Below are 23079 nucleotides of genomic sequence, written 5' to 3'. Positions count from 1 at the left end.
CTGCTAAACTGTTTGCATGATCAGGACAATAGGACATAAATATCACTATCAAAATAAAAGATCAACCAAACATCCAAATGCACAACATAGCTATTGCACAAAAATATTTAAATTAATTCACTTATTTAATCACAGTTCAAGCGGAAATACTGTTAACCAACCTCCATATTATTGATAATTTCCAAACAGGACAGCCTGATGTCCAATTATCAATTTACTGCTTTTCAAGCCTTTTAATCTTGACAGTCACAAAATGAATATTAGTATGGCGCTTGTAAATCTTAATTAACAATGCTGCAAAATCTGTGTGTGCAGATGTTTACTTTCTTGGTTTGATCATGTAATCCACCTGAGAAAGAAATACACAATTGGAGAGCTCCTTGCAATTGGACTTTCCTCTTATTTCTGAGTGCGGTAAGAATACTTACATGTTTCTCCACAGATGGGGAAAGCAGCACTTGCTGATCTAAAAAGCGACAAAGTGAAGTTTTCATTGTTCTTGATCTGCACATTAGTTTAGCAATGACAAATGAAACCAACTGGTTGTTGATAATCTTGGATTTTTAAGCAAATTAAAAAACCAACCAAGTAGATGCCATTTTTATCCTCCAACTTTTCTAGACTGTTTACAGCTTTTACCCACTGATGGTCCATTCTGACTGTCTGCATACCTATTAGCATTTCTAGGACTGTTGTTTGTTTCAGCAACAACCACTACTAGTACTTATATGGTTGACTCTGACTGAACATTTCAAAAGAGTGGAGAAATATTACTGACATATTTCAAAGCGAGCTAAGTAAACACGACTCAGCAGTAAACATCATCAGTTAGCATTATCAGTAAGTTATCAGGAGAAAACGCTATTTATAAAGTTTGAGTGACCTACCATGTGTTTTCCCCGCCTTTTCGTCGATCGCATTCGAAGTTTTATTAATTCACATCCATATAAACTGTTCTGTGCATTTTCGTCAAGTAAAAAGTAAATCTCAGCCATAGACTGCTGAACTTACAGCCAACTCCTTGTTTCTATGGTTACCAGAAACAGTAGCACGTGAACGGAGCAGCCATTGATTTGTTCAATACAATTTTTTTAAAATGGCTTTAACTGGCTGGCATTCGAGTGGCATTGTTTTAATTCACAAAGTGTTCTGAAACATCACTACCAAGATAAAAAGCTACCTTTACAAAATGCAGTATAATTTATTTTTAGTGGTCTATGTCTCCCCCTACAGCAATAATTTAATACCAAAATCTTTCTAGCAAGTCAGTCGGCCACGTTTGGAACGCTCTCGGGATGCTGTTTCCAGTCATGACAGTGCAGCTCCTATGTACTTGAATGGGGAAAGACCGAAATCTCAAAAACGGTTGGTCAAGATTACTATCAAAGAACATATTTCAAATCAGCAATAAAATCTGACAATACTGGCATCATAAACTGTGATTCTTTACCTAATTTTACACTAAAAATCAGTATAGCTAATGCGCATGCGCATTCTAGAGTTGATTGACAGACGTCTTATATCTAAAAGGTGATTGGCTCTTTTAACTATGAGGCGGGACTTCTTTTCTACATCCGTTGACCGTAGGCGCTAGAGCTTATTGGTTGGGTGTTCCAATTTCTCCCATTCATTTTAATAGAAGTGGCGCGTCTCTGCTAAATAATCTTTGGTAATATTGGAGCGGATTCAAATTTTATGAAATGAAGTGTCCAATAAAATATTTCTTTATGATTAAATTTTTTTAATTAAATAGCAAAACAATTATACAGATGTTGTACGTTTGTTTATTGATACAAAAACCAAATATGATACAAAAACCAAATATGTGCATAATTTTTTTTAATTGTATATAGTAACAATTTGCCATAATTATAGACGGCTTCCACTGTAGTCTTTTACATTAATACGGCATTTAGCACATCAGGCTCAGTACATATTAAAACAATATTGGCAATTTAACATGCTAGCTTTATGATAAATGTTTACCACATCCGGAACATTGTGTAATCAGTTGATTTGTATTATTGATCATTTAAAAAGAAATCACAGTCTCAATCTAAAAAAAACAAAACAAACAAAACAACAACAAAAAAAAACATATACAAAAGGATACACAAATATCAATACAGAATCCAGTGTCTCCACTCAACATGACAAATTAATTTATGCATTTCTAAGCACCTTTCAATAGTACTTAATTTTTTCTTAGCTCATGCATGCAGAGCTAAAAAAAAAATTCTCATATGCTTAATTGTTTTTCATAAATGTGTCTAAAAACACATCCAATATGTTATACTTGACTAAGCTGTTTTAATTCTTTTTTGAACAATTTCTCAGTGCTTCATTCAGTGTAGATATATTTGCAAAGACTCGTAACACTTCCGCTTCCAAATAATCTTATCTTAAAAATGCTACATTTCACACCTGTTCTTCTGATCATATTTTTTCACAATTGATGTAAATATTTAAATTTTCAGACCGCAACGCAATCTACTTGACACTTGGGCACCTCTGTCTATTGAGGTCAAATAACAAATTACATGGTTTTTGACAAGAGGCATTTACTTAATATGTAAACTTGCACATTTATTTATGTCTTTTGCTTTTTTATTTGTTTTATTACAGATGTTAATACACAGGTTAAAAGCTCCAAGCATAGCACAGTGGTGAGCATTTGACAGTTCCAAGATGAACTGATCTTATGTCTTGAGAGCAGCCATTTGCACTCATTGCTCAAACGTTCTTTATACGTCTCTGTTCATCCAATCTTTTCATATATTGTGGTCACATTGAGGAATGAAGCTGGGTTTGGACTGACTGAACAGTAAAACAATACATATCCGACAGTGTTAATATTTTAGGTTTCATAATTTTATTGATTGAACACTTTAATAATGGATAAATATGCAAATATCTAACATATTTACTAACAAACACAAAGCTATCAAAATATATACTATATACAGCTTGCATATCCTGGAAAGACTCCAATAAAGAGTGATAAAATCTAAAAGATTTCATGTTTTAGCCAGATAAAGTGTCCACATGCTAACTTGGCCAAACACTGAACTTATGAGTTTTTAAGGATCTCTGTTTAAGAGAATGACTAGACGGTTTAATAAGATCTCAGTGTCCTCTACATTCAGCTCAAGAAAGCAAGGAATCATCAATCTGCATCAGTTTCCCTAGCCATTGGGCATTCCAAGACACAGACAAAAAATTAAATGAAAACATTCCCATATAACCAAAATTAATGATACATTCATTATCTTTTAGAAGTCATTATAATGTACTTTATGAATAAATAATATCTTGTTCCTCAAACATGAGTCTTCAAGTTTAAAAATGACATAGTAATTGAGAACTTTTTATTAGGTTAACGCACTTTATTATACAACAGTAACTGTTGGCAGTAATGAGCACCTTGTGACTAACACTGACCTGTTAGTATAACTAGTGATGGTGGAGAACTAGTCTCTTTAGTAATAGGTGAAAGACTGTACTGAAGCAGATGTCAAGCCATTTACTCAATCCAAAAATGTCTCTTGGTCATTTGAAAGCAACTGGTTCTGCCCAAGTTTCTCAAGGTATGGTCTCAAGACAAAAGCATGAGACAAAAAGGGGGATAATCTGTGAATTAGAAGTGCACAGAGCCTGGAAAATAGCACCTACTCACTGGAAATGAGTACAAATACTGGTACAGAGTGCAAAAAACACTTAAACAAGTGGAATTGCTCCTTAAAATAATGAATAAAAATTCTCCCATTATTTACTCACCCTCTTGCCATCCCAGATGTGTATGACTTTCTTCTTCTGCTCATCACAAACAAAATGTTTTAGAAGAATATTTCAGCTCTGTAGGTCCATGCAATGCAAGTGAATGGTGACCAAAATTTTGAAGCACAAAAAAACACAAAGGCAGCATAAAAGTAATCCAAGTATCCAGTGAAGCAATCCAATCTGTTTTGGGTGTGAACAGACCAAAATAAACTAATTTTTTCACTATAAATCTTGACATCAGCAGTCTCCTTGGCAATCACGATTTCAAACGCATCCGTTAAGCACTAGGAAATGTAATCAAGCTTTAACTCATTATTGTGCCGAGAGTCTGCAATGGCAAGATGCACAGTGAAAAAGGAGTTACATTTTGGTCTGTTCTCTGGCTCTGGATCACTTCAGAGGACATGGATTGCATCACTAAAGTCATATTGATTACTTTTATGTACTTTGTGGACCTTAACATTTTTTGGTCACCATTCACTTGCATTGTTTGAACTACAGAGCTGAAATATCCTGCTAAAAATCTGTCACACATGTCTGGGATGGCATGAGGGTGAGTCAAAGTCATTTTGGGGTGAACTATTCCTTTAAGCTGTTTTGTTATATCAATGATTTGAAAGCAGTTAAGGACAAAGTGAACTATTGCACAGATAAACACAGAAAAAAACATGAGAAAAAGTGCTCCAAAGAAAATATAAAGTGAACCATCTGTTTGCAAATCCCAAAAATTCCTAGTTTCTAATTCCTAGTGTATTCCACACCTTTGAGTATTGTGAATATTAGAAAATCACAATTTTTGAGGCTCATAGGCCAAGTAAAAATTGTTTAAAGAAAACTAGAAGAGTGGTCTGTCAATTATCACCAAGCTGTCTTAACCTCTCTTTAAAGAACATAAATCATTTATCTTATTCAACTTTGCTTAAACCTTATTTGCTTATCTTATGATTTACACAGACAAATTAAAATGTTCAAATATGAATATAAAGTAAATAATGTTGATAAATGACAATGCCTCTAATTATTTTCAAAGTTCAACTTATCAGCCGCTGATGGGCAAAGGTCAACAATTGAATTGAAAATATTACATAACACTGATTTTCAATACAGATGCTGCACCATAACGCAGTAAAGATAAAACTAATATGTGCATTAAATTATGTAAATTTAAACAATGAAAAAAAAAAATATCCAAGAATGAGCGTAAACATAGACAGAGATAAGACAAGTTTTGTGTTTTAGAAGAATGTACGTAAATTAAAGCAACAACCTGTGGGAGGCAGTCTGTCTGTCTCTTTGTACCCGGATTTCACGATCTGAAGACATGCACGGCTCGAACTACGTATTGTCTGCAGATGGGACACTCATTCATGCGTTTCCCACACTTGCTGCATGTGACCATGTGGCCACACTCCAGCAGCACGCAGTCGATGGGGGAGTCCATGCAGATCTTGCAAAGGTTCTCCTCCTGGCCGCTGGGCTCAGCAGGGTCATCTAGAAAAACAGTGTGAGACTTTCTGATTAAGAATTTGCAAGGAACTTAAGTATTTAAAGCACCCCTTAAAATGTTTAGGGGCTAATGAGCAGATCCATAAAGATCCATTAGGCATACCTGCTTCTTTTTTTGTGTTCGAAACTGTAAGGTGACAAAAAAAGTGCAAGACTGTCAATTTCAGGGAATGAAGAATAAAACACAATATTTCTACATTTGTCATTTGGCAGGCACTTTTATCCAAACCAACTGGCATTATAACAAAAGTCGTGATTATTAATGGATCATTTCTTGTGAACCTGCAACCTTTTGGGGGATGCATTACAGTAACTTCCTATCTTAAAGGGATAGTTCACCCAAAAAATTAATTCTCTCATGATTTACTCACCCTCATGCCATCCCAGATGTGTATGGCTTTCTTCTGCAGAACACAAATTATGATATTTAGAAGAATATTTCAGCTCTGTAGGTCCTCACAATGCAAGTGAATGGGTACCAAAATTTTGATGCTCCAAAAAGCACAAAGGCATCATAAAACTAATTCATACAACTCCAGTGTTTTAATCCATATCTTCAGAAGCGATCTGATAGGTATGGGTGAGAAACAGATCAACATTAATTCCTTTTTTGCTAGAAATTCTTCTCCCTGCCCAGTAAGCGATATGCATGAAGAATGTGAATTACCAAAAACACAAGAAGAATGTTTAAGTGATCTGTTTTTCACCCACACTTATTTTGCTTCTGAAGACATTGATTTAACCAATGGAGTTGTATGGATTACTTTTATCCTGCCTTCATGCGATTTTATTTATTTTTTAGCTTCAAAATGTTGGATCTCATTCACTTGCATTGTATGGACCAATAGAATTGAGATATTCTTCTAAAAATCTTTGGGTGAGTAAACCCAAAGGGTTTAAGGGTGAGTAAATGATGAGAATATTTATTTTTAGGTGAACCATTCCTTTAAGTCTTATGTAAAGATCTGACAAGTTCAATATTCTCAGAGAGGTCCTTACTGAAATCGCCAAGGTTACTAACAGAGTTGGGATATTTTTGTAATACAGCCCCAGATCCTTAGCCAATAGGATACACCATCCCCAATTTAGTTTCAGAGTGTTCATACATGTAGACCTACCCAGGTTGTGAAGGTCTTTTTGATCATTAAAGAGGTGAGTGACCTTCTCCATCAGTTCCCATTTCTCACAGCAGCCCTGGTAGTTCACGAAGTTGCGACCCAGAATCTCCTTTAGCTGCCGCACACTGAGGCCTTCAATGTCCTCCACGCTGCTCAGGTCAGAAAGGGAGGCCCTTCTGCTGTGTGCCAGTGTCTCCTCACTGCCTGTTGACTGAGAGACCCGCAGATACAACACCTCAACTGATGCACCAAATAAAGGTTGCTATTATGGTTAAATGTAACTTATTTGACTCAATACATAAGAGTCACTTGAAAGGTAATACTACCTTAAAAAAAAATTATTTAACATTATACATTTAACATTAGAGGGGGCAAATATACTTAAACAATAAACTGGTAGTAATTTTGATTTTTGTAAAACGTACTATCACTGTAGGGAATGGGCAGTCTACATCAGAGAAAAAAAATTATGAAGAGCTTGTTAGAAAACAGATGCGTCCTCTGTGGTGTTGAACTGACCCGCCTCTAAGCCCCACCCCTCTTATTTACTGTTGTGAATGCTGTCAAGCTTTTCCTATTAGCACTTGTTCTGCCACTGTCAAACATAGATTGAGACAAGATCTAAATCAGTGCATTACTTCATGAATTAATAAATAATATCTAGATTAAAAGTGCATTTGTGTAGCAATTATATCGAGGTGGGAAAACAGCACCGTCAGCTCATCGTGAAACTGGATATTGAAATATGTGCAAGAGAGGTTTGCTTCATGATAATTTCTTTTTTGGATTAAAAAACTGAGCCAAATGAATATAAATTGTATTTTGTTATGATTGTTTCTTTTCAATTTACATGATTGTTCAAATAAAAAAATTAAATAAAACAATTAAATACTTCAAATTTGTAATAGGCCTACTTTCACTTCGGATATAGTTTGAAGTCAAAAGGACCTTTCATTGTTTTTTCCAGTAGGTTTTTTTTTTATCACTTTCCCATTATAAAAGCATATACCTTATGAACCAAATTTTTAAAGAATATCTTGATATTGATTTTTGCTTGTATCTCCCACATTTATTTCACATACCTCTTCCTCATCATCTTCATCCAGTTCCTCGCCCTCTTCATCCAGTTCCTCGCCCTCTTCTTCCTCCTCGTCCTCCGATTCCTCCTCTGTTAGGGGCTCAGGTTCAGCAAACGGATGAGAAGGTGTGGGAGGTGCAGTTGGCTGAGAACCAGAGTCAGCACTGCCACTGCCCCTAGGAGTCTGTTGAGCCAGCACCAGCTCCACCAGCTCCTCCTTTTCTCTGCACGTCTGCGTGGGGATATCATGCAGGTGGAGGTAGTCACGGAGGTCCTTCACCTTCAGCCGCATCAACTCTGCCCGTTCAAAAAAGGTGCAATGGAGCCGCTGACAGGTGTTGCACATCCGTGGCCTGTGATCCATCTGCACCGTGCAGTGGCAGCAGAAGTTGTTTTTGCAGTCCACGCAGACATGCTACATGTGGAGGGAGTGAAAAAAAAACAAAAACAAATGTGGCATTAGTGACTAGTCCCTATGATTTGGGTTTTCTTCTTTGCTATTGCAAATTGCCAGGGCTCAACGGTTTCACCGCTTGAGATGGATTTTTGGAAAGATCTAACCTGACTTACCGTTCTTACTGTGTCAAGCTGGCCTCCGCAGGCCTTGCACAAGTGTTCGGGTGGTGCTGGAAGGGGGCTGGAGCCCGACGTTGTGTAGGCCTGGTGCCATGAGCTGCTGTTTTCTTCCACGGTGGCGGTGATTTCCACACGGAGCCAGCTATAACAATAGGTTTGCACGACCCATCCTGTCCATATGACACAGGGAATTACACAAGTATTACATTCATAGATAACACTTTACAATAATGTTCCTTTCGTTAACATTAGTTAATGTATTAGTTGTCATTAAACAATTAATAATATATCATTTTTGCAGCATATCTTCATCTTTGTTAATGCTAGTTAATAAAAATACAATTGTTCATTGATTAGTTCAAGTTAGTATACAGTACATTAACTAATGTTAACTATTACAGCAATTTAAAATATGTATTAGTAAACTCAGCAAAAAAAGAAACGTCCTCTCACATTCAACTGCTTTTATTTTCAGCAAACTTAACATGTGTAAATATTTGTATGAACATAAAAAGATTCAACAGCTAAGACATAAACTGAACAAGTTTCACAGACATGTGACTAACAGAAATGGAATAATGTGTCCCTGAACAAAGGGGGGGGGGAGGGTAGTAACAGTCAGTATCTGGTGTGGCCACCAGCTGCATTAAGTACTGCAGTGCATCTCTTCCTCATGGACTGCACCAGATTTGCCAGTTCTTGCTGTGAGAGGTTACCCCACTCTTCCACCAAGGCACTTGCAAGTTCCCGGACATTTCTGGGGGGGAATGGCCCTAGCCCTCACCCTCCGATCCAACAGGTCCAGAGGTCCAAGACATTCCTGTCTTGCAGGAAATCATGCGCAGAACGAGCAGTATGGCTGGTGGCATTGTCATGCTGGAGGGTCATGTCAGGATGAGCCTGCAGGAAGGGTACCACATGAGGGAGGATGTCTTCCCTGTAACGCACAGCGTTGAGATTGCCTGCAATGACAACAAGCTCAGTCCGATGATGCTGTGACACACTGCCCCAGACCATGATGGATCCTCCACCTCCAAATCGATCCTGCTCCAGAGTACAGGCCTCGGTGTAACGATCATTCCTTCGATGAACACGAGTCCAACCATCACCCCTGATGAGACAAAACTGCAACTCGTCAGTGAAGAACACTTTTTGCCAGTCTTGTCTGGTCCAGCAATGGTGGGTTTGTGACCACAGGCGACGTTGTTGCCGGTGATGTCTGGTAAGGACCTGCCTTACAACAGGCCTACAAGCCCTCAGTCCAGCCTCTCTCAGCCTATTGCGGACAGTCTGAGCACTGATGGAGGGATCGTGCGTTCCTGGTCTAACTCAGGCATTTGTTGTTTCCATTCTGTACCTGTCCCACAGGTGTGATATTCGGATGTACTGATCCTATGCAGGTGTTGATACGCGTGGTCTACCACTGTGAGGACGATCGGCTGTCCTTCCTGTCTCCCTGTAGCGCTGTCTTACAGCAATTTATTGCCCTGGCCACATCTGCAGTCCTCGTGCCTCCATGCAGCATGCCTAAGGCATGTTCACGCAGATGAGCAGGGACCCTGGGCATCTTTTGGTGTTTTTCAGGGTCAATAGAAAAGTCTCTTTAGTGTCCTAAGTTTTTATAACTGTGACCTTAATTGCCTACCGTCTGTAAGCTGTTAGTGTCTTAATGACTATTCCACAGGTGCATGTTCATTGTTTATGGTTCATTGAACAAGCATGGAAAACATTGTTTAAACCCTTTACAATAAAGATCTGTAAAGTTATTTGGATTTTTACAAAATGATTTTTAAATACAGTGTCCTGAAAAAGGGACGTGTTTTTTTTTTTTTTTTTTTGCTGAGTTTGTTGAAATTAACATTAAGATTCATTATACTTAATAACTAGCCTATTGTTAGTACTGTTAACAAATGAAACATTATTGTAAAGTGTTACCTATCCAGATGTATTATAAGAAAAATAATATTAATATATTATTATTTTTAACAATTCTTTATTTACTTCTGTAGATATAGTCGGTTTGCATTTGCTATATATGTGCTATTAATAAATACGAGCAAAACACTGTTCACTTTGGCCCTGCTCATTGACTAAACAATGAATTGTGAAGTTCAATGACATGATGATAAAAGCAAAATCTGCTAATGAAATAATCTATTAATTATCATTTAAACTAGACTTAATCTAATAATAATTAAGTCTAATCGTCTTATTTCAGCAGCAATAAAGACAGCTGACGCACATGTCAGGCCAGCGCACAATGAACTGGCTCTGTGGTTTTGACAGACCACGGCATATCATAAAATGATGAACCTCGGCATTCTGCAGTTTCTCTAGTGACCATTCGTGCGATGCAGAATGACATTTACATGTCTATGAGATACAGGCTGCGTCTCAAAGCCTAGTGAACTGCCTGCCTAGCCAGCATTTTTCTGGGCATCATAAGCGCGTTCCGCCGCCGTAAACCGTTGCACGCGGCTATGATGCGTAAAATGCTGCACGCGCTTATGATGTCCAAAGAGTTGCATACGTTTATGATGGCCAAAAATGCTGTCTAGGCATGCAGCTCCCTTATGCCGTACAGTCAGTCTGTATCTTGCAGCATACAATTAAGGTAACAGGATGCATTTGCGATCTTACCCAAAAGATGCGTTGCAAAGTCGTATTCCGGCTGCCATTATTTAATTATTTTTATCGTGAACGCATCAACAGTAAATACTATTTGAACGACTACTCTTTCGACTATTCAGGCAAAATTGCTCTGCAGATCTCTCGACTAAGCGAAAAGGAATGTGGTGTCAGGACGTGTATTGACACGAGAAAACCCGGCGCTTGGCCTAAATTTGGGGGTTCTTCTTCCTCTCATGTTGTTAGTGGATGGAGGTTCATACTGCCATCAGCTGGGCTGATTCCAAAAGCAGAGTTATAAATGTTTTATTACAATTAAATGGGTATGTAGGCAACATACTGTATGTTGTCAATATCAGAATCCATTATATTCAGAATATATCCATGGATTAAAGTCCACATTCCAGCCCTGTTTTTAGATATAGTAGAGTTGGCTTATTGGTGTACTATCAGAGGTTTTGCTGAGGTGGTACAAAGCCATGTGTGCTGATGCAACAAAAGTCTGAAAATTGAAAAGCTAGATCTGAAGGTGTATAAATGAAAATGGCAAGTCACAGTGCCCCTTCACATGTAGAAATAACATTCTCGTGATGACAGCAAGAGAATAATAGTCTTGGTGTAACAAAAAATATCTGCAGAACAATGTATTGTGCAGAAGGACAATCTGATGCATGTTATGTGTTTTAGTTATCTTTGCTAGTTTCTGTAGCCTATGTTGAGCATTCCTTTACATGGAGGGCCTCAACTCCTCAAATCCTATGCACATATGTGACGAGGAGGAGGGCGGGCCAGGCAGTGACTATGCACACCCAGCCCCCAATCGGGCTGATCAGCCAAGGAGAGGGATAAATGCAGCGGGACGTGGCAGTTCGGGAGAGAGAGAGACACATGAAGCTGCAGAGTGTGCGTTTGTGTTTATGTTTTATCTTTATGTTTTAATTTCTCATTAAACATTATTTTGATGGTACGTCCGGTTCCCAATTCCTCCTTTCCATTTTACCCCTTTGTTACAACATACATATGGAGAATAGTCTACAGACAAAAAAATTAATCAATAGATCTCATCAAGGCCTATCAGTGCAGCATACCTGCATTTGCACACATTTAACTTCACCGTGCAACATGGGTTTAGTGATTATTCTTTCAAGTTGTGTGATAAGTAAAATCATTTACAGTACATAATAAGCTGGAGCAGTATAGTCCATATATAAAACTACATTGAAACAACATGTAAACCTAAAACTTTGCAATGCGAGGTTACATCTATTAACTGGTTACATTCAAGTCAAAAATATTATTTAAAGCTACACTATGTAACTTTTGGCCCTCTAGCGGTTAAAAAATAAAACTGTATGTGTCTTGCAGAAGAACATTGTTTTGGTAATGACGTAAGTTGTGCTTCGGCTCTGATGAATGTGGTTCGAGTGTACACACGGATACAGGACATCTTATCAGAGCGAATGGACAAATAAATAATGAAAGAAAGGAAAATATGGATATACGAAAACATGTCATCTGAGCAGGTGCCATATCTTATGCTGTTGTTTTGACTTATTGGAAACACTGATGTTTTGAAATAAATTATGTTACAAAAATTAGGCAACGTTCGTTAACATTAGACACAATAATTGCTAGTAGGATGTGGTCAAACATTGTAAAGTTTTTATAGCTGCAGGATATTCTGGCCAAATAGTCCACGGTAGTAACTAATTTATAGATTGTCATTGTTACCAACCAGTGGTCAACATCATTTCAAGACTCACATGTCCTTGGCAAGCTTAGGACTATAGGATTTGTTTGTGTAAATGATTGCTGTTATAAAGAAAAATACACACGTGTTCTAGTAAGTGAAATGTTCTGCACCGATTACAGTATAATTATTGTATTTCACTACACACACACAGACGTGTGTGTGATTACACAACTATACATAAACCATATCAATAAGATATCTTACCTGTTGAGTAAGAAATAAGACATCTCTGGGTCGCTTTTAAATCCTTTCAGATCTCGGAGTTGTTGCCACCTCTGAAAAGTCAAGCCGATATTGATTCGGGTTTTATTACGGACTCTTTCGCTTTCCCTTTTTGCTTGTAGACTCTACTCTGTTTGGTGTTTCTTTGTTTTTACAACCGGTGATTCCCCGGAGGTTTGCCATTTTGAATGATCCATGGTCAGTTTTTCTCGTTCGTTGTGACAACAAACTTTTAGCTTCACGCTTCTCCCACAACATACTATGCAAGTAAATGGTGGCCAGAAATTTGAAGCTCCAGAAAGAACATGAAAGCAGCATTTAATTAATATCTTTGATGCCCTTGCTGGTTAGCCAAGCAGTGGAGTACTTGGATGCATGTGATGGAGCATTGTCCTGCATAAAGATCATGGCCTTCTTGACTTCTTCCTGTACCACTGCTTGAAGAAAGTACTTTCCAGAAACTGGCAGTAGGTTTGAGAGTTGAGTTTCAGTCCATCTTCAACTTGAAAAGGTCCAACTACCTCATCCTTAATGATAGCAGCCCATACCAGTACCCCTCCTCCACCTGATACGAAGTGGTGCCCTGTGTCCATTAGTGATCCAGCCATGGGCCCATCCATCTGGTCCATCAAGAGTCACTCTCATTTCATCTGTCCATAAAACCTTTGAAAAATCTGTCTTCATGTATTTCTTTGCCCAATTTTGATGCTTCAACTTGTGAATATATTCAGTGGTGGTCGTGTTTCAGCCTTCTTGACCTTGGCCATGTCTCTGAGCATTTGGCACCTTGTACTTCTGGACACTCCAGGTAGGTTGCAGTTCTGGAATATGGTAGCATTGGAGGATAATGGGTTCCTGGTAGCTTCACGTTTAAATCTTCTCAAGTCTTTTGCAGTTAATTTGCACCTTTTCTTCTCCATGCGTTTTTTTGCGCCCCAGTTGACTATTCGCAACATACGCCTCAATAGTTTAGCTATTTCAAGAGTGTTGCATCCGTCTGAAAGGCATTTTACAATATTTGACTTTTCAGTGTCAGTTAAATCACTTTTTTGGCCCATTTTACCTGAGGTAATGAAGCTGCCTAATAATCATGCAAACCTTGATATAAAGTGTTAGTCACCTTCGCCACACCCTCCCTCATTACACAAATAAATACCACCTGAAAATGACTGAATCCAATAAGCATTCAAGTTTATATGGTCTGGAGTTGGAAAATGTGCATGGAAATAATGATAAGATCAGAATACTCACTTGCCTAATATTTGGGCACGCAGTGTATTTATCTGCTTCTCACCCACACCTATTCCCTTCAAATGACATGGATTAAACCAATGGATTGTTATGGATTACTTTTATGCTGCCTTTGTGCTTTTTGGAGCTTCAAAGTTCTGGTCACCATTCACTTGCATTGTATGGACCTACAGAGCTGACTGAAATCTTCTTCAAAAAAATCTTAGTTTGTGTTCTGCAGAAGTAAGTTATACTCTTCTGGGAGGGCCTGAAGGTGGGTAAATGATGAGAGAATTATCATTTTGGGTGAATTATCCCTTTAACAGCATACTGGCAAGAAAAATCATGCTTATCATGTCTGCCCCAGCAGAGCGCGCTGTTTAACACCAAGCCTTAAGCAGAGCTTTTGGACTTCATTCGAGCTCAACCGCCATTCTCCTGAGGACAGGTTCTAAGAAACAGAGATGACCAAGTCCCAAACAGCGGGTGACTTTAACTGAAGACGACTTAGGTCAGTAGGTCAGAGGTGAAGCTCTTAGCTATGTCCCTTAATCAGTACTAGCATGTTAATCAAGTTACCTACGGTACAAATCCTATTTGAGGTGCCTGTTGGGTGTAACAAGTGGATAGTGTCCATCACATTGGAGCGCGAAACTGCGTGGTTGAGGGAAAGGGTGGGCCCTGCAGTTTTGGCGGCTACAGAAAGATGCTAAATAGAAGTGGGAAAACAACAGGGAAGATTGCCAGAACTCGATTAGTTTATCCCGCCATGAACTTTGACTCAACTTCTTGGCCATCTTTCAGGTTTGGGTGAGGTAGGCCTAACGGTTTAGGAGCTATTTCTACTTGATTTAACCCTGGACATTAGTTTTGATGGCATAACCTAATGGAGTCAGGTTGATTCGAAAAATGCTAAATATTATTTCTGACTTCAATCAAACCATTTAATTCAGATGTTACTTTTTTCAGTGTATTTCCATAAGAGAAACCGAATTTCTTTCTCAGAATGGCCTTCAGCAAAAGTCGGGTACAGTGGGGCTAAAGACTCCACGGGGTAAAAGGCTCCTTTGATTTTATTTTTTCCCAAAACACTAAATCGCATCAAAAATTACCACAGGACTTTCCTAAACACCTGTTTGTCACTATGCACTGCAAAATTTTCCTGTTCCATGAGATGTCATGTCTAAAGGTTGATTTTGAGGCAGTTTGATCATATATTTAATATATTTTTTAAATGATGCAAATTTATGTAGCTAATGAATATCCTGGAAACTATCACATTAATTTTGAGACAAAATAGTAATTTATCATTTTCAATTGTGCTGAACGTGATTATATCAATACATTTTCACTAACTGTCCAGTAAGTAAGGTAAAAAGGCCCCCTGTTGCAGGGATTAAAGGCCCCTATTAAACACATTGTTTTTCTTAAGTGAGGGGAATAGATTTGTTATGAAACATTTTCAAAGTGTGCTCACATTGACTGATCCAATCACAATGGAGATTAATTTGTTCATAGAATACTTGAGATGTGATGAAATGTCAAATGTGATCGAAATAAACAAGAAATCATGCATCCTTTTCTGAAGTGGTTATTTTGAATAAGTGTTATCTTAATTTGTTACCCAAAAAAGCATCTTGCTGTCTCAAAAGTAGTTACATAAGTTGACAAATTGTGCCCTATAACCTTTGCCCTGATATCTACACAATATCGCTATAAACCCCCAGGGGCCTTTTACCCCAAATGAGGGAGCCTTTTACCATCTTTAATAAAAAAAACAATTTATGAATTCTATTAAAAACAACCTTCTGTTGTTATTTCTTTTCACACAAATTATGTTGCTCCATCAATATTCAATAAATGTATTTATTGATTCTTGATTCACTTTGTGACCAGAAAAAAAAAGCTAATTTTCCTTAAGGTGTGCCTTTAGCTCAGTTGCACCCTATGCTTTAAAAAGTGACATATGAAATCTTCATAAGTACTAAAGCTGTTGCTAGCAGAGACAGAATAACCCCAATTTTTCACCTTCCTCAGCATCCTTCTGGATGTAATTTGCATATGTAGACACACATCATCCTGTGTTTTTGAAGCACTTCTGACATGGCATTTAAAAAAGAAAACTTGTGTGCAACATCTAACAACAGAAATTTATTCTGTGGAGAAAAAATATTTGGACTTTTGACCTGATTCAGTTAAAGACTTTTAAAACATTATTGAATTTTAAAATGAAAAGAAAACACTGAATTAAAGAAGTGAGTTTTATTAATCACAAACATACTGTTCAAGAATTCACACAGGATTTGTACCAATCCCAAACCAATGGGACATAACATGAATTCAGTGAATGAAATATGTTTCATTTAAAATTCCAGCTATTTCCAAAACAACCACAAATTCCAAAAAAAAAAAAAAAAAATGAGTGAAAAGTTTGGAGGTCTCAGACTCCAAAAAACTCTTGATCAAGAGTTACAAACAAATAAAAAAAAGAAAGAGAACTGGGAGCAGAATAAAACTAGAATTATAGAAAATGCTCTTTTGGCAGTCAGTATTTGGTAAAGCTCTACCTGCTTTTTTCAAACTCACAAATTACTTAATTTTCTGTTCCCTTCACAGAACTGCAGTGACAAATGTAGGGATATACTACAGAACTAAATTGGGCTATAATGATTCATTTAATGTAGTACCTCGCTTCCTAAGTTCCAATATAAAATCAATTACAGGCATCACATGTGACTAGTTAAACTATGAACCTTTGTCTCCAAGAATGTCTGCTGAATTAATAATAGTGCTCTGTCCTCCTGAAACATTATTTCACTCTACATTTAGGCACTAATACATAGTAGAATTGCTACGTCAGTGACAAAAACGAATTCTCCAAATCAATGCACAACAACAAATCTATTTACACAACAAACACAGATTTTATTTTTAGATATGCGTGACTAAGTGTATTCTAACAGTGGATGACTGCAGAACATCATCATTCCTCTCAAACACCTGTTCTTTTTGAAATACTGACCCAGTTTAAGAGTGATGTATATGAATTAGAAAAATTGTCCTGCGTTGATTTAGTTTAACTGCTACAGCAGTTAATGACTGAAAACTGCATTTTTGTCAATGCTATGTCACTGTTGTACAACTACACTAGAAGGCACTTAAGAGGAATGATTTATGGTTCTTTTTCAAAAGTTTGCTGAAGTTCTCTGAGCCCATAGCATGTTTAAGGAAATGGTCTTACTCATAAAACAGTCTCATAAAATATTAATAGCATTCAGTTCGTTAATTTCAGCTATGATTGTACTTGTAACATTTTATGCTAAAATATGTATGCATTGTCAAATTTAAGTTTACATGATTTAAAAGAAAACATAATGCGGGTCCAGGCTATCAAATGTATTTGACAAGGCAGATCCCCTCTCTACCATGACCAGACTTCTCAATTTCATATTTACTTCCATGGCAAGAGTGTCATATTTGCCTCATTCAGGAGGTTTAACACTTGGTTAAACTCATAACATCTTGTGCACAGTGTAGCTGACAGTGGATCTATATACAACCAGTTCAGTTAGCCAACATACAAACCCTGTTATATTAAAAAGTAACATGGCGAGTGTTTCTCACTCAAATAAGAAAGGAGACATACAGAAAGAAAAAAAAACCTAGACTGTATATTCACTATATATACAAGATAAACAGCTAGCATAGAAGGACACTTTAAAAGGATATGCAGCACTGGTCTTTTAAAGTTTATTCCAGCTTTTTGCTGGTGATTTTCCATAGATACTCACTGCCTAAGACTATCTACAAACATGAACATGGAACGTCCTTACACTATTAACATTTAAATCCCAGCAGTATAGTAAGTACATAAGACCTTTGATTGAAGCCGGAGTAGCTGGATATGCTATTGAAAGGATTTGAAATCTGAAAAAAATAAAATAAAATGGTAGAGTCCTTTGTTTCATTATTTTGAATATCAAATGACCGAAACTCAAGATGCAAAGTGGTGGAAATGGTTATTAATTTCTCCCACAACCAAATTAGTCTAAAAATGTACTGACTTCCAGGTTAGTATTTTACAAATATTTAAAAAAGTAAACCATTTTCTATAGGCATTTTAAAATAAATTCCATCAAAAATAGTCTGACAAATTTAGCTAGTACAAAACAAATGTTTTAGAAATGACAGAAGAGCACAAGAGCGGTTTATGGAGTTCTACCGAAATTGACAGATGCACAGTTGAAACAAGATGCGACGACTAGCAAAGCAAAAAATATTTACTAAGTCATAAAGGGCTGAAAAAGTTCAATTAAAGAAACAAGAAGCATCTAGTGTCTTTAAACAGTGATCAGACATTTGTGATTATTTGTCACCTTTGGCAAATACAAATTGTGTCATTGCAGACATGCCGTGCAGCAAGGCACGTGCTGTGGTAGCGCCAACATTTATATCCTCAGTTTAGGGATTTGTGTCTGCGAGGTATGGCGCCAATAACCTTCAATGTAATTCTGTATCTCTTCCATCACTTTACCCTCAGATGACAAATGAGGATTTGTGTCGGAAATCCCCCTGAAAGAGAGAAGATTGAGTAAAGAAGGCTAGAATGATGCCCCATCTTAAACTCGTAGACTTTCCGGGAGATTTCTTAAGCTCTCGGAAGCCTTAAAAAAAATAAAGAATCCCTTTTATTTTTTCCTACCTCATCCTCTGTTCTGACATAGTCCACTCCATCCCCTTTTGCTGGAGCTTTGTAACTGGAGAAAAACATAATTTGAGTTTAAAAATTATGCATAGTTGGAGGACAACTGAACAAGATTACTACATCTGAAAAACATCTTAAACTGACAGATATCACTATATCATTTTAGTTACATTCCATTGCAGATTATTATTGTTTATTTATACTTAGCATACTGTACGTCTAAACGTATTCCCAATATGTGTACAATTTACACTTGATTTTAAGACTAAATGGAAAATACTTTGAAAAGAGTGCTCCTTGGGCAACAAAATAAAAAAAAAAAAAAAAAGAGATGCAAATAGTGTCAAAACAGCCTGGGGACAGAGTGTGACTCAGAATTAAGTTGCTGTCAAAGTTGTCTTCCGCTTGTACGTACTTGTTTCCCGTCTGCTTTTGGCTGGTAAAGTAGCCTCGTTTATACGCACAGCAGATGCCCACTGTTATACACAAAAGTACCACCACCACAACCACTACACCCAAGATGATTCGAGCAATGTTGATGTCATCTAGAAAAAAGGCAAAACCATAAAATTTTGACAAATGCTTTAGGTATTTCCTGTCACATTTTCATATGCGAATATATTAGGGAAAAAAAAATACTTACAAACTTCCATCATCTGCGGCCCACATTCTGAGAAGCCAGCCTCATTCCTTGCTCTGCAGTAGTACTCTCCGGCATCCTCTTTCCTGACGGCACTGAATTTCTGAAGACCATAAATTAAAGTGATCTCAGTTGCTGACTCCTTGGCACAAGGATCTATATGTTTCTTGGCAGGCAAATAAAACCTGGAAGCATTAATCTGATTGTAGTGCTTGTATATTATAAAAGTGAGCTGCAGGTGTCACACACGGTGAACAAGGTTATGGAATGGCAGTTCTTAAAGGACACATATTAAATCAGCCAGCCCTTTAGACGTTGCCCCCTTAGGGGGAAGAGACTGTACCATGGTGACATGCCAGCAGGTCAAACTTTAAAAAGTGGTGCGAAGGTTGCTGAGGGCACTGAGTACAAATGGCAGAGAATGGCACTCTGGAATGTGCAAATGAAGGCAGCAGATTCCCATCATGGCTAAGCCCATCGCACATCAACTGGCTCCCTAAAATATCCCTACCCCTACCCCATCGCCATGCCCCCACACCTCTTTTTCTGCGTCTGTACACCCCCACTTACCAGTGTGCCCATTTCTCCATTCAAGGTGTAACTGGAGTTGAAGAACTTCGGGCTAGTCTTGGGGTCTTCTGGGATTTCCTCCTTGTTGCGGAACCACTGGTACTGAGACTTTGGGAAGCCCTCATCCTCCACGCAGTGCAGCTCTGCTGATTTGCCTACTGGGACTGACTTGGGTACAGAACATCTGGGCACTACGGGCTTCACTGCATGTCACACAAGAAAATTCATCTTAACATACTTGTACACACAGATATTTCCCACAAAATAACAAAGATCCTACTGGAGCATCCTCGTCAACATTCATCAAAGTAACTCTCACAGTTCCTGACTGCAAGCATCCTGGCCAACTGAACATACTGCTCTTTCCTCTTTTAGATCCCTGATTAAACTCAGATGTTGTTTCAGAGCTTTCCTCATATAGTCCTGGACACGCCTAGCTGAGGCAGGACTGAAAGCATCCTCAAATGTGCGCCAAGGGTGTGTGCGTTGGCTCGCTACTTCTCATCTTACAACGCTGCAGTTGGTTAAGTACTAACAATGCTATTTAAGAAAAAATACAATCGTAACTTATTCTGATGTACCCCACTTGAAGCTACATCTACAATATATGAAAAATTCCTCAATTTACAAATATCCAATTTCAATTCAAGGCATAACACTGTTTGGCTGTTTTCCCATTTAAACTATTAGAGTACCAAGTGGTCTGCACTGACTGACCAAAAAGCTATGAAGTAGAATAACCTGATATAGTTTAGTAAAGATAGAATTATTTGTGTGGTACCACTTACCTCTTACAACGAGAGATATGAGAATCTCATCAAAGGATTTTTGGTCATTGGGGGCAGTGACTTCACAGCGGTAATCAGCAGTGTCAGATCGTGTTGCATTGAGAATTACTAAAGTTGCTGGTTCTCGAATTTTTGCTCTCTTCTCCAAGTCGCCTGGAGGAAATTGAGGAGGGGGGGGGGGTAAGAAAACCTCAATGCTGATTGAAATATCTGGACTGAAAGCTGCTCCCATAGGGAAAAAAGGGGGATCATAAAATGTTAAACAAAACCATATACATAAACATTTATAGTCCTCCTAATCCCTAAATTGTAATATAATTAAGTCCTAATAACTTCTACCTACAGATGGAATGTTTTTGCTGATGGCACATTATTCAGAGGAGTGCACAATTGAGATTACCTGCTATTTCTTTCTCGAAATATACATAACTGGGCTCTCCATTCTTGATCTTCTTCCATTCTATTCTGGGATGAGAAGTGGAGATAGACTCTATCATGCAAGACAGCTCGACTGCTGGATGTAGAGACAAAAAAACAGAGCTTGTTTCAGAGAGATCTGCAGTTTCAGTTTACAACTTACAGTAAACCTTAATAGGTGTTCAAAACCTATTTTACTTTGGTAATGTAACATGTGAAACAGGATGTTTCAACAGGAATAGTTTTTTACACGAGATTTTATTTTTTCCATTGGGAATTTATTGAAAAGCTGAAAGTGATTGAAAGTTGCTTTAGAGGTGGAGCAAGTGATTACATTTTGATTAACAAAGAGTGACATTCATTGATGAAAACCAGAAACATGTATTAAGAAAATTCATAAGGTTATTTTGATTTCATGTTGATTTTAATATTATAATCTTACATTCAAACTCATTGGCCCTTGGTTTAGAATTCGTCGTCTTCAGGATTACTGCCAGTGTGCTGACGTAGCCTGCAATGATAAACAATTGAGGTCAGTTTTTCTGTTACCTTCATCATTGATTAGTGACATCTTGAGGGTGGTGTTGTGACCGGCGCCACACATATGAGTACAACTGAATTCTTTCAAAGATTCCTAAAACTCAGTTAACATTCAACCCCATTGGCCAGCCCCTTTGCCCTGACAGCACACATTCTTCGCATTCCTATGAGCTGTGAAGGGATATGTTACCATCCATTTTTAGTTTCAATCTCACAACAAACATGGCTGATGTAAAAGCAACACACCACTGATAATTGTGTGGACTGACAAGCAGTCTCCGTTCTGTGTTATGAATAACAGCTAACTGCTTTAAGGTGAAGGCCAGTGTGGCAATGATACTGAGTCGGGCCATCAGATATGCTAGCTGAGTTTGGCACATATTCACTAATCAACAAACTAAATCAAAAAGGTCAACTTTAAATTGCATGCTGTTTTTAGAAGTTACAGTGTCACATAGTTTTTGCCTAACATCAGGAAAATGTTCACTCTGTAGTTTGAATGAAGAAGAAAAGCATTTTGGCACCTCTGTCCACCACTGATAAGCTACTTTTGAGAGTAGCAGCCAACCTTTAGCCTAAAGTATACTTCGCCTGTCCGCGTTCCGCGACGGTCCACGCACAGTCCGCGTGACTTAATTTTCGTCATCAGGAGTGTCCATGGATGTCCATGAACAGTGCCCGCATAAAGCCAGTTTTTTCTGTCCGCGCAGACTGGGCGAAGGGCAGATTGTACTGTTGAGATAGAAGAGTCCACTAGGTGGCAATATGCACAGTTGGGCTGTACTGTCAAGCAGTAGTCGAAGAACATATCCTTCTCCATTATTTTGTTGTTGTTGTTCTTGCTTCATCTAATGGCGGATCCTCAGTTTTTCTTCTTCTTTATCCTTCAAGATATTCCAGATGTCCTGAAGCAAAAACTTCAATAGACAAGAGCTGAGGAAATTACTGCAAGGAAAAAGTTCTCCTTGGGAAGCTTGATAATAATATCATGTTGGAAATTACGAGGCGGGTGAATGGGAAAAGGTGGCGGAGGCTGTCTCCACTGTGCCCAACTCCACTAGGGATGTGGATGGGAGGTGAAAAAGAAAGTCTCAGCTCTCTAATATTATGATTATTATGTTTCTATGAACTCTATATATCGCAGAGAGTGAGCGCTATATGCAGTGAAACCATTAGCATGATTGGTCACCACATTAAGAAACTTCAAAACAACATTTATTGTTTGAATTTGATGATAACATTTACATGGATTACAAGCTGAAAATAAAAATATAATTAAACACAAAACAGTCAAAAACGTTTTTTTCAGTCTAAAATAACATTTCTACGTAAACAGCCCATTGCGACTTCAGACTCAACATGAAAACCCCAGTAAATTCATTAAACATTTTACCTTTTAGGATTTAAGACAACTGTGAGGTTATCCTAACTTTAAGATGTTATGTAAGATGATAATTAAGATTTTTTTTATTTTTATTTTTTTTTGAGAATTTGAATGCTTCTTACGTTTTTTTTTCTTAAGAACAAT

General features: G+C 37.8%; 2 protein-coding genes across 2 annotated transcripts in view; both read right to left on the bottom strand.

Moving 5' to 3' along the window:
• Nucleotides 1-1768: 1768 nt before the first annotated feature.
• On the bottom strand, nt 1769-10912 carry LOC127431201 (E3 ubiquitin-protein ligase rififylin-like). The gene is made up of 6 exons (XM_051681518.1): nt 10699-10912; nt 8053-8228; nt 7487-7897; nt 6405-6615; nt 5390-5413; nt 1769-5271 (listed from the first exon to the last, which is right to left on the bottom strand). Exons 3-6 carry the CDS (start codon nt 7844-7846, stop codon nt 5087-5089), a joined length of 780 nt encoding a protein of 259 aa, XP_051537478.1. The 5' UTR covers nt 7847-7897; nt 8053-8228; nt 10699-10912; the 3' UTR covers nt 1769-5086.
• Nucleotides 10913-16144: 5232 nt separating this feature from the next.
• LOC127431151 (junctional adhesion molecule 3B-like) overlaps nt 16145-23079 on the bottom strand; it is a 49524-nt gene continuing 42589 nt past the window's right edge. Inside the window, exons 2-9 of the mRNA XM_051681432.1 lie at nt 21454-21522; nt 20995-21108; nt 20595-20747; nt 19807-20009; nt 19240-19339; nt 19012-19141; nt 18594-18648; nt 16145-18463 (exon numbers count right to left, since the gene is read on the bottom strand). Of these exons, the coding sequence (XP_051537392.1) occupies nt 18428-18463; nt 18594-18648; nt 19012-19141; nt 19240-19339; nt 19807-20009; nt 20595-20747; nt 20995-21108; nt 21454-21522 (860 nt within the window). The 3' untranslated portion in view covers nt 16145-18427. The remainder of the gene's footprint in view (nt 18464-18593; nt 18649-19011; nt 19142-19239; nt 19340-19806; nt 20010-20594; nt 20748-20994; nt 21109-21453; nt 21523-23079) is intronic.

This window comes from Myxocyprinus asiaticus, chromosome 40, assembly GCF_019703515.2.
Source record: "Myxocyprinus asiaticus isolate MX2 ecotype Aquarium Trade chromosome 40, UBuf_Myxa_2, whole genome shotgun sequence".
In the NCBI taxonomy this organism is placed as follows: Eukaryota; Metazoa; Chordata; class Actinopteri; order Cypriniformes; family Catostomidae; genus Myxocyprinus; species Myxocyprinus asiaticus.
The sequence above is the reverse complement of the archived record's forward strand: the minus strand, read 5'-3'. Positions and strand labels throughout refer to the sequence as shown.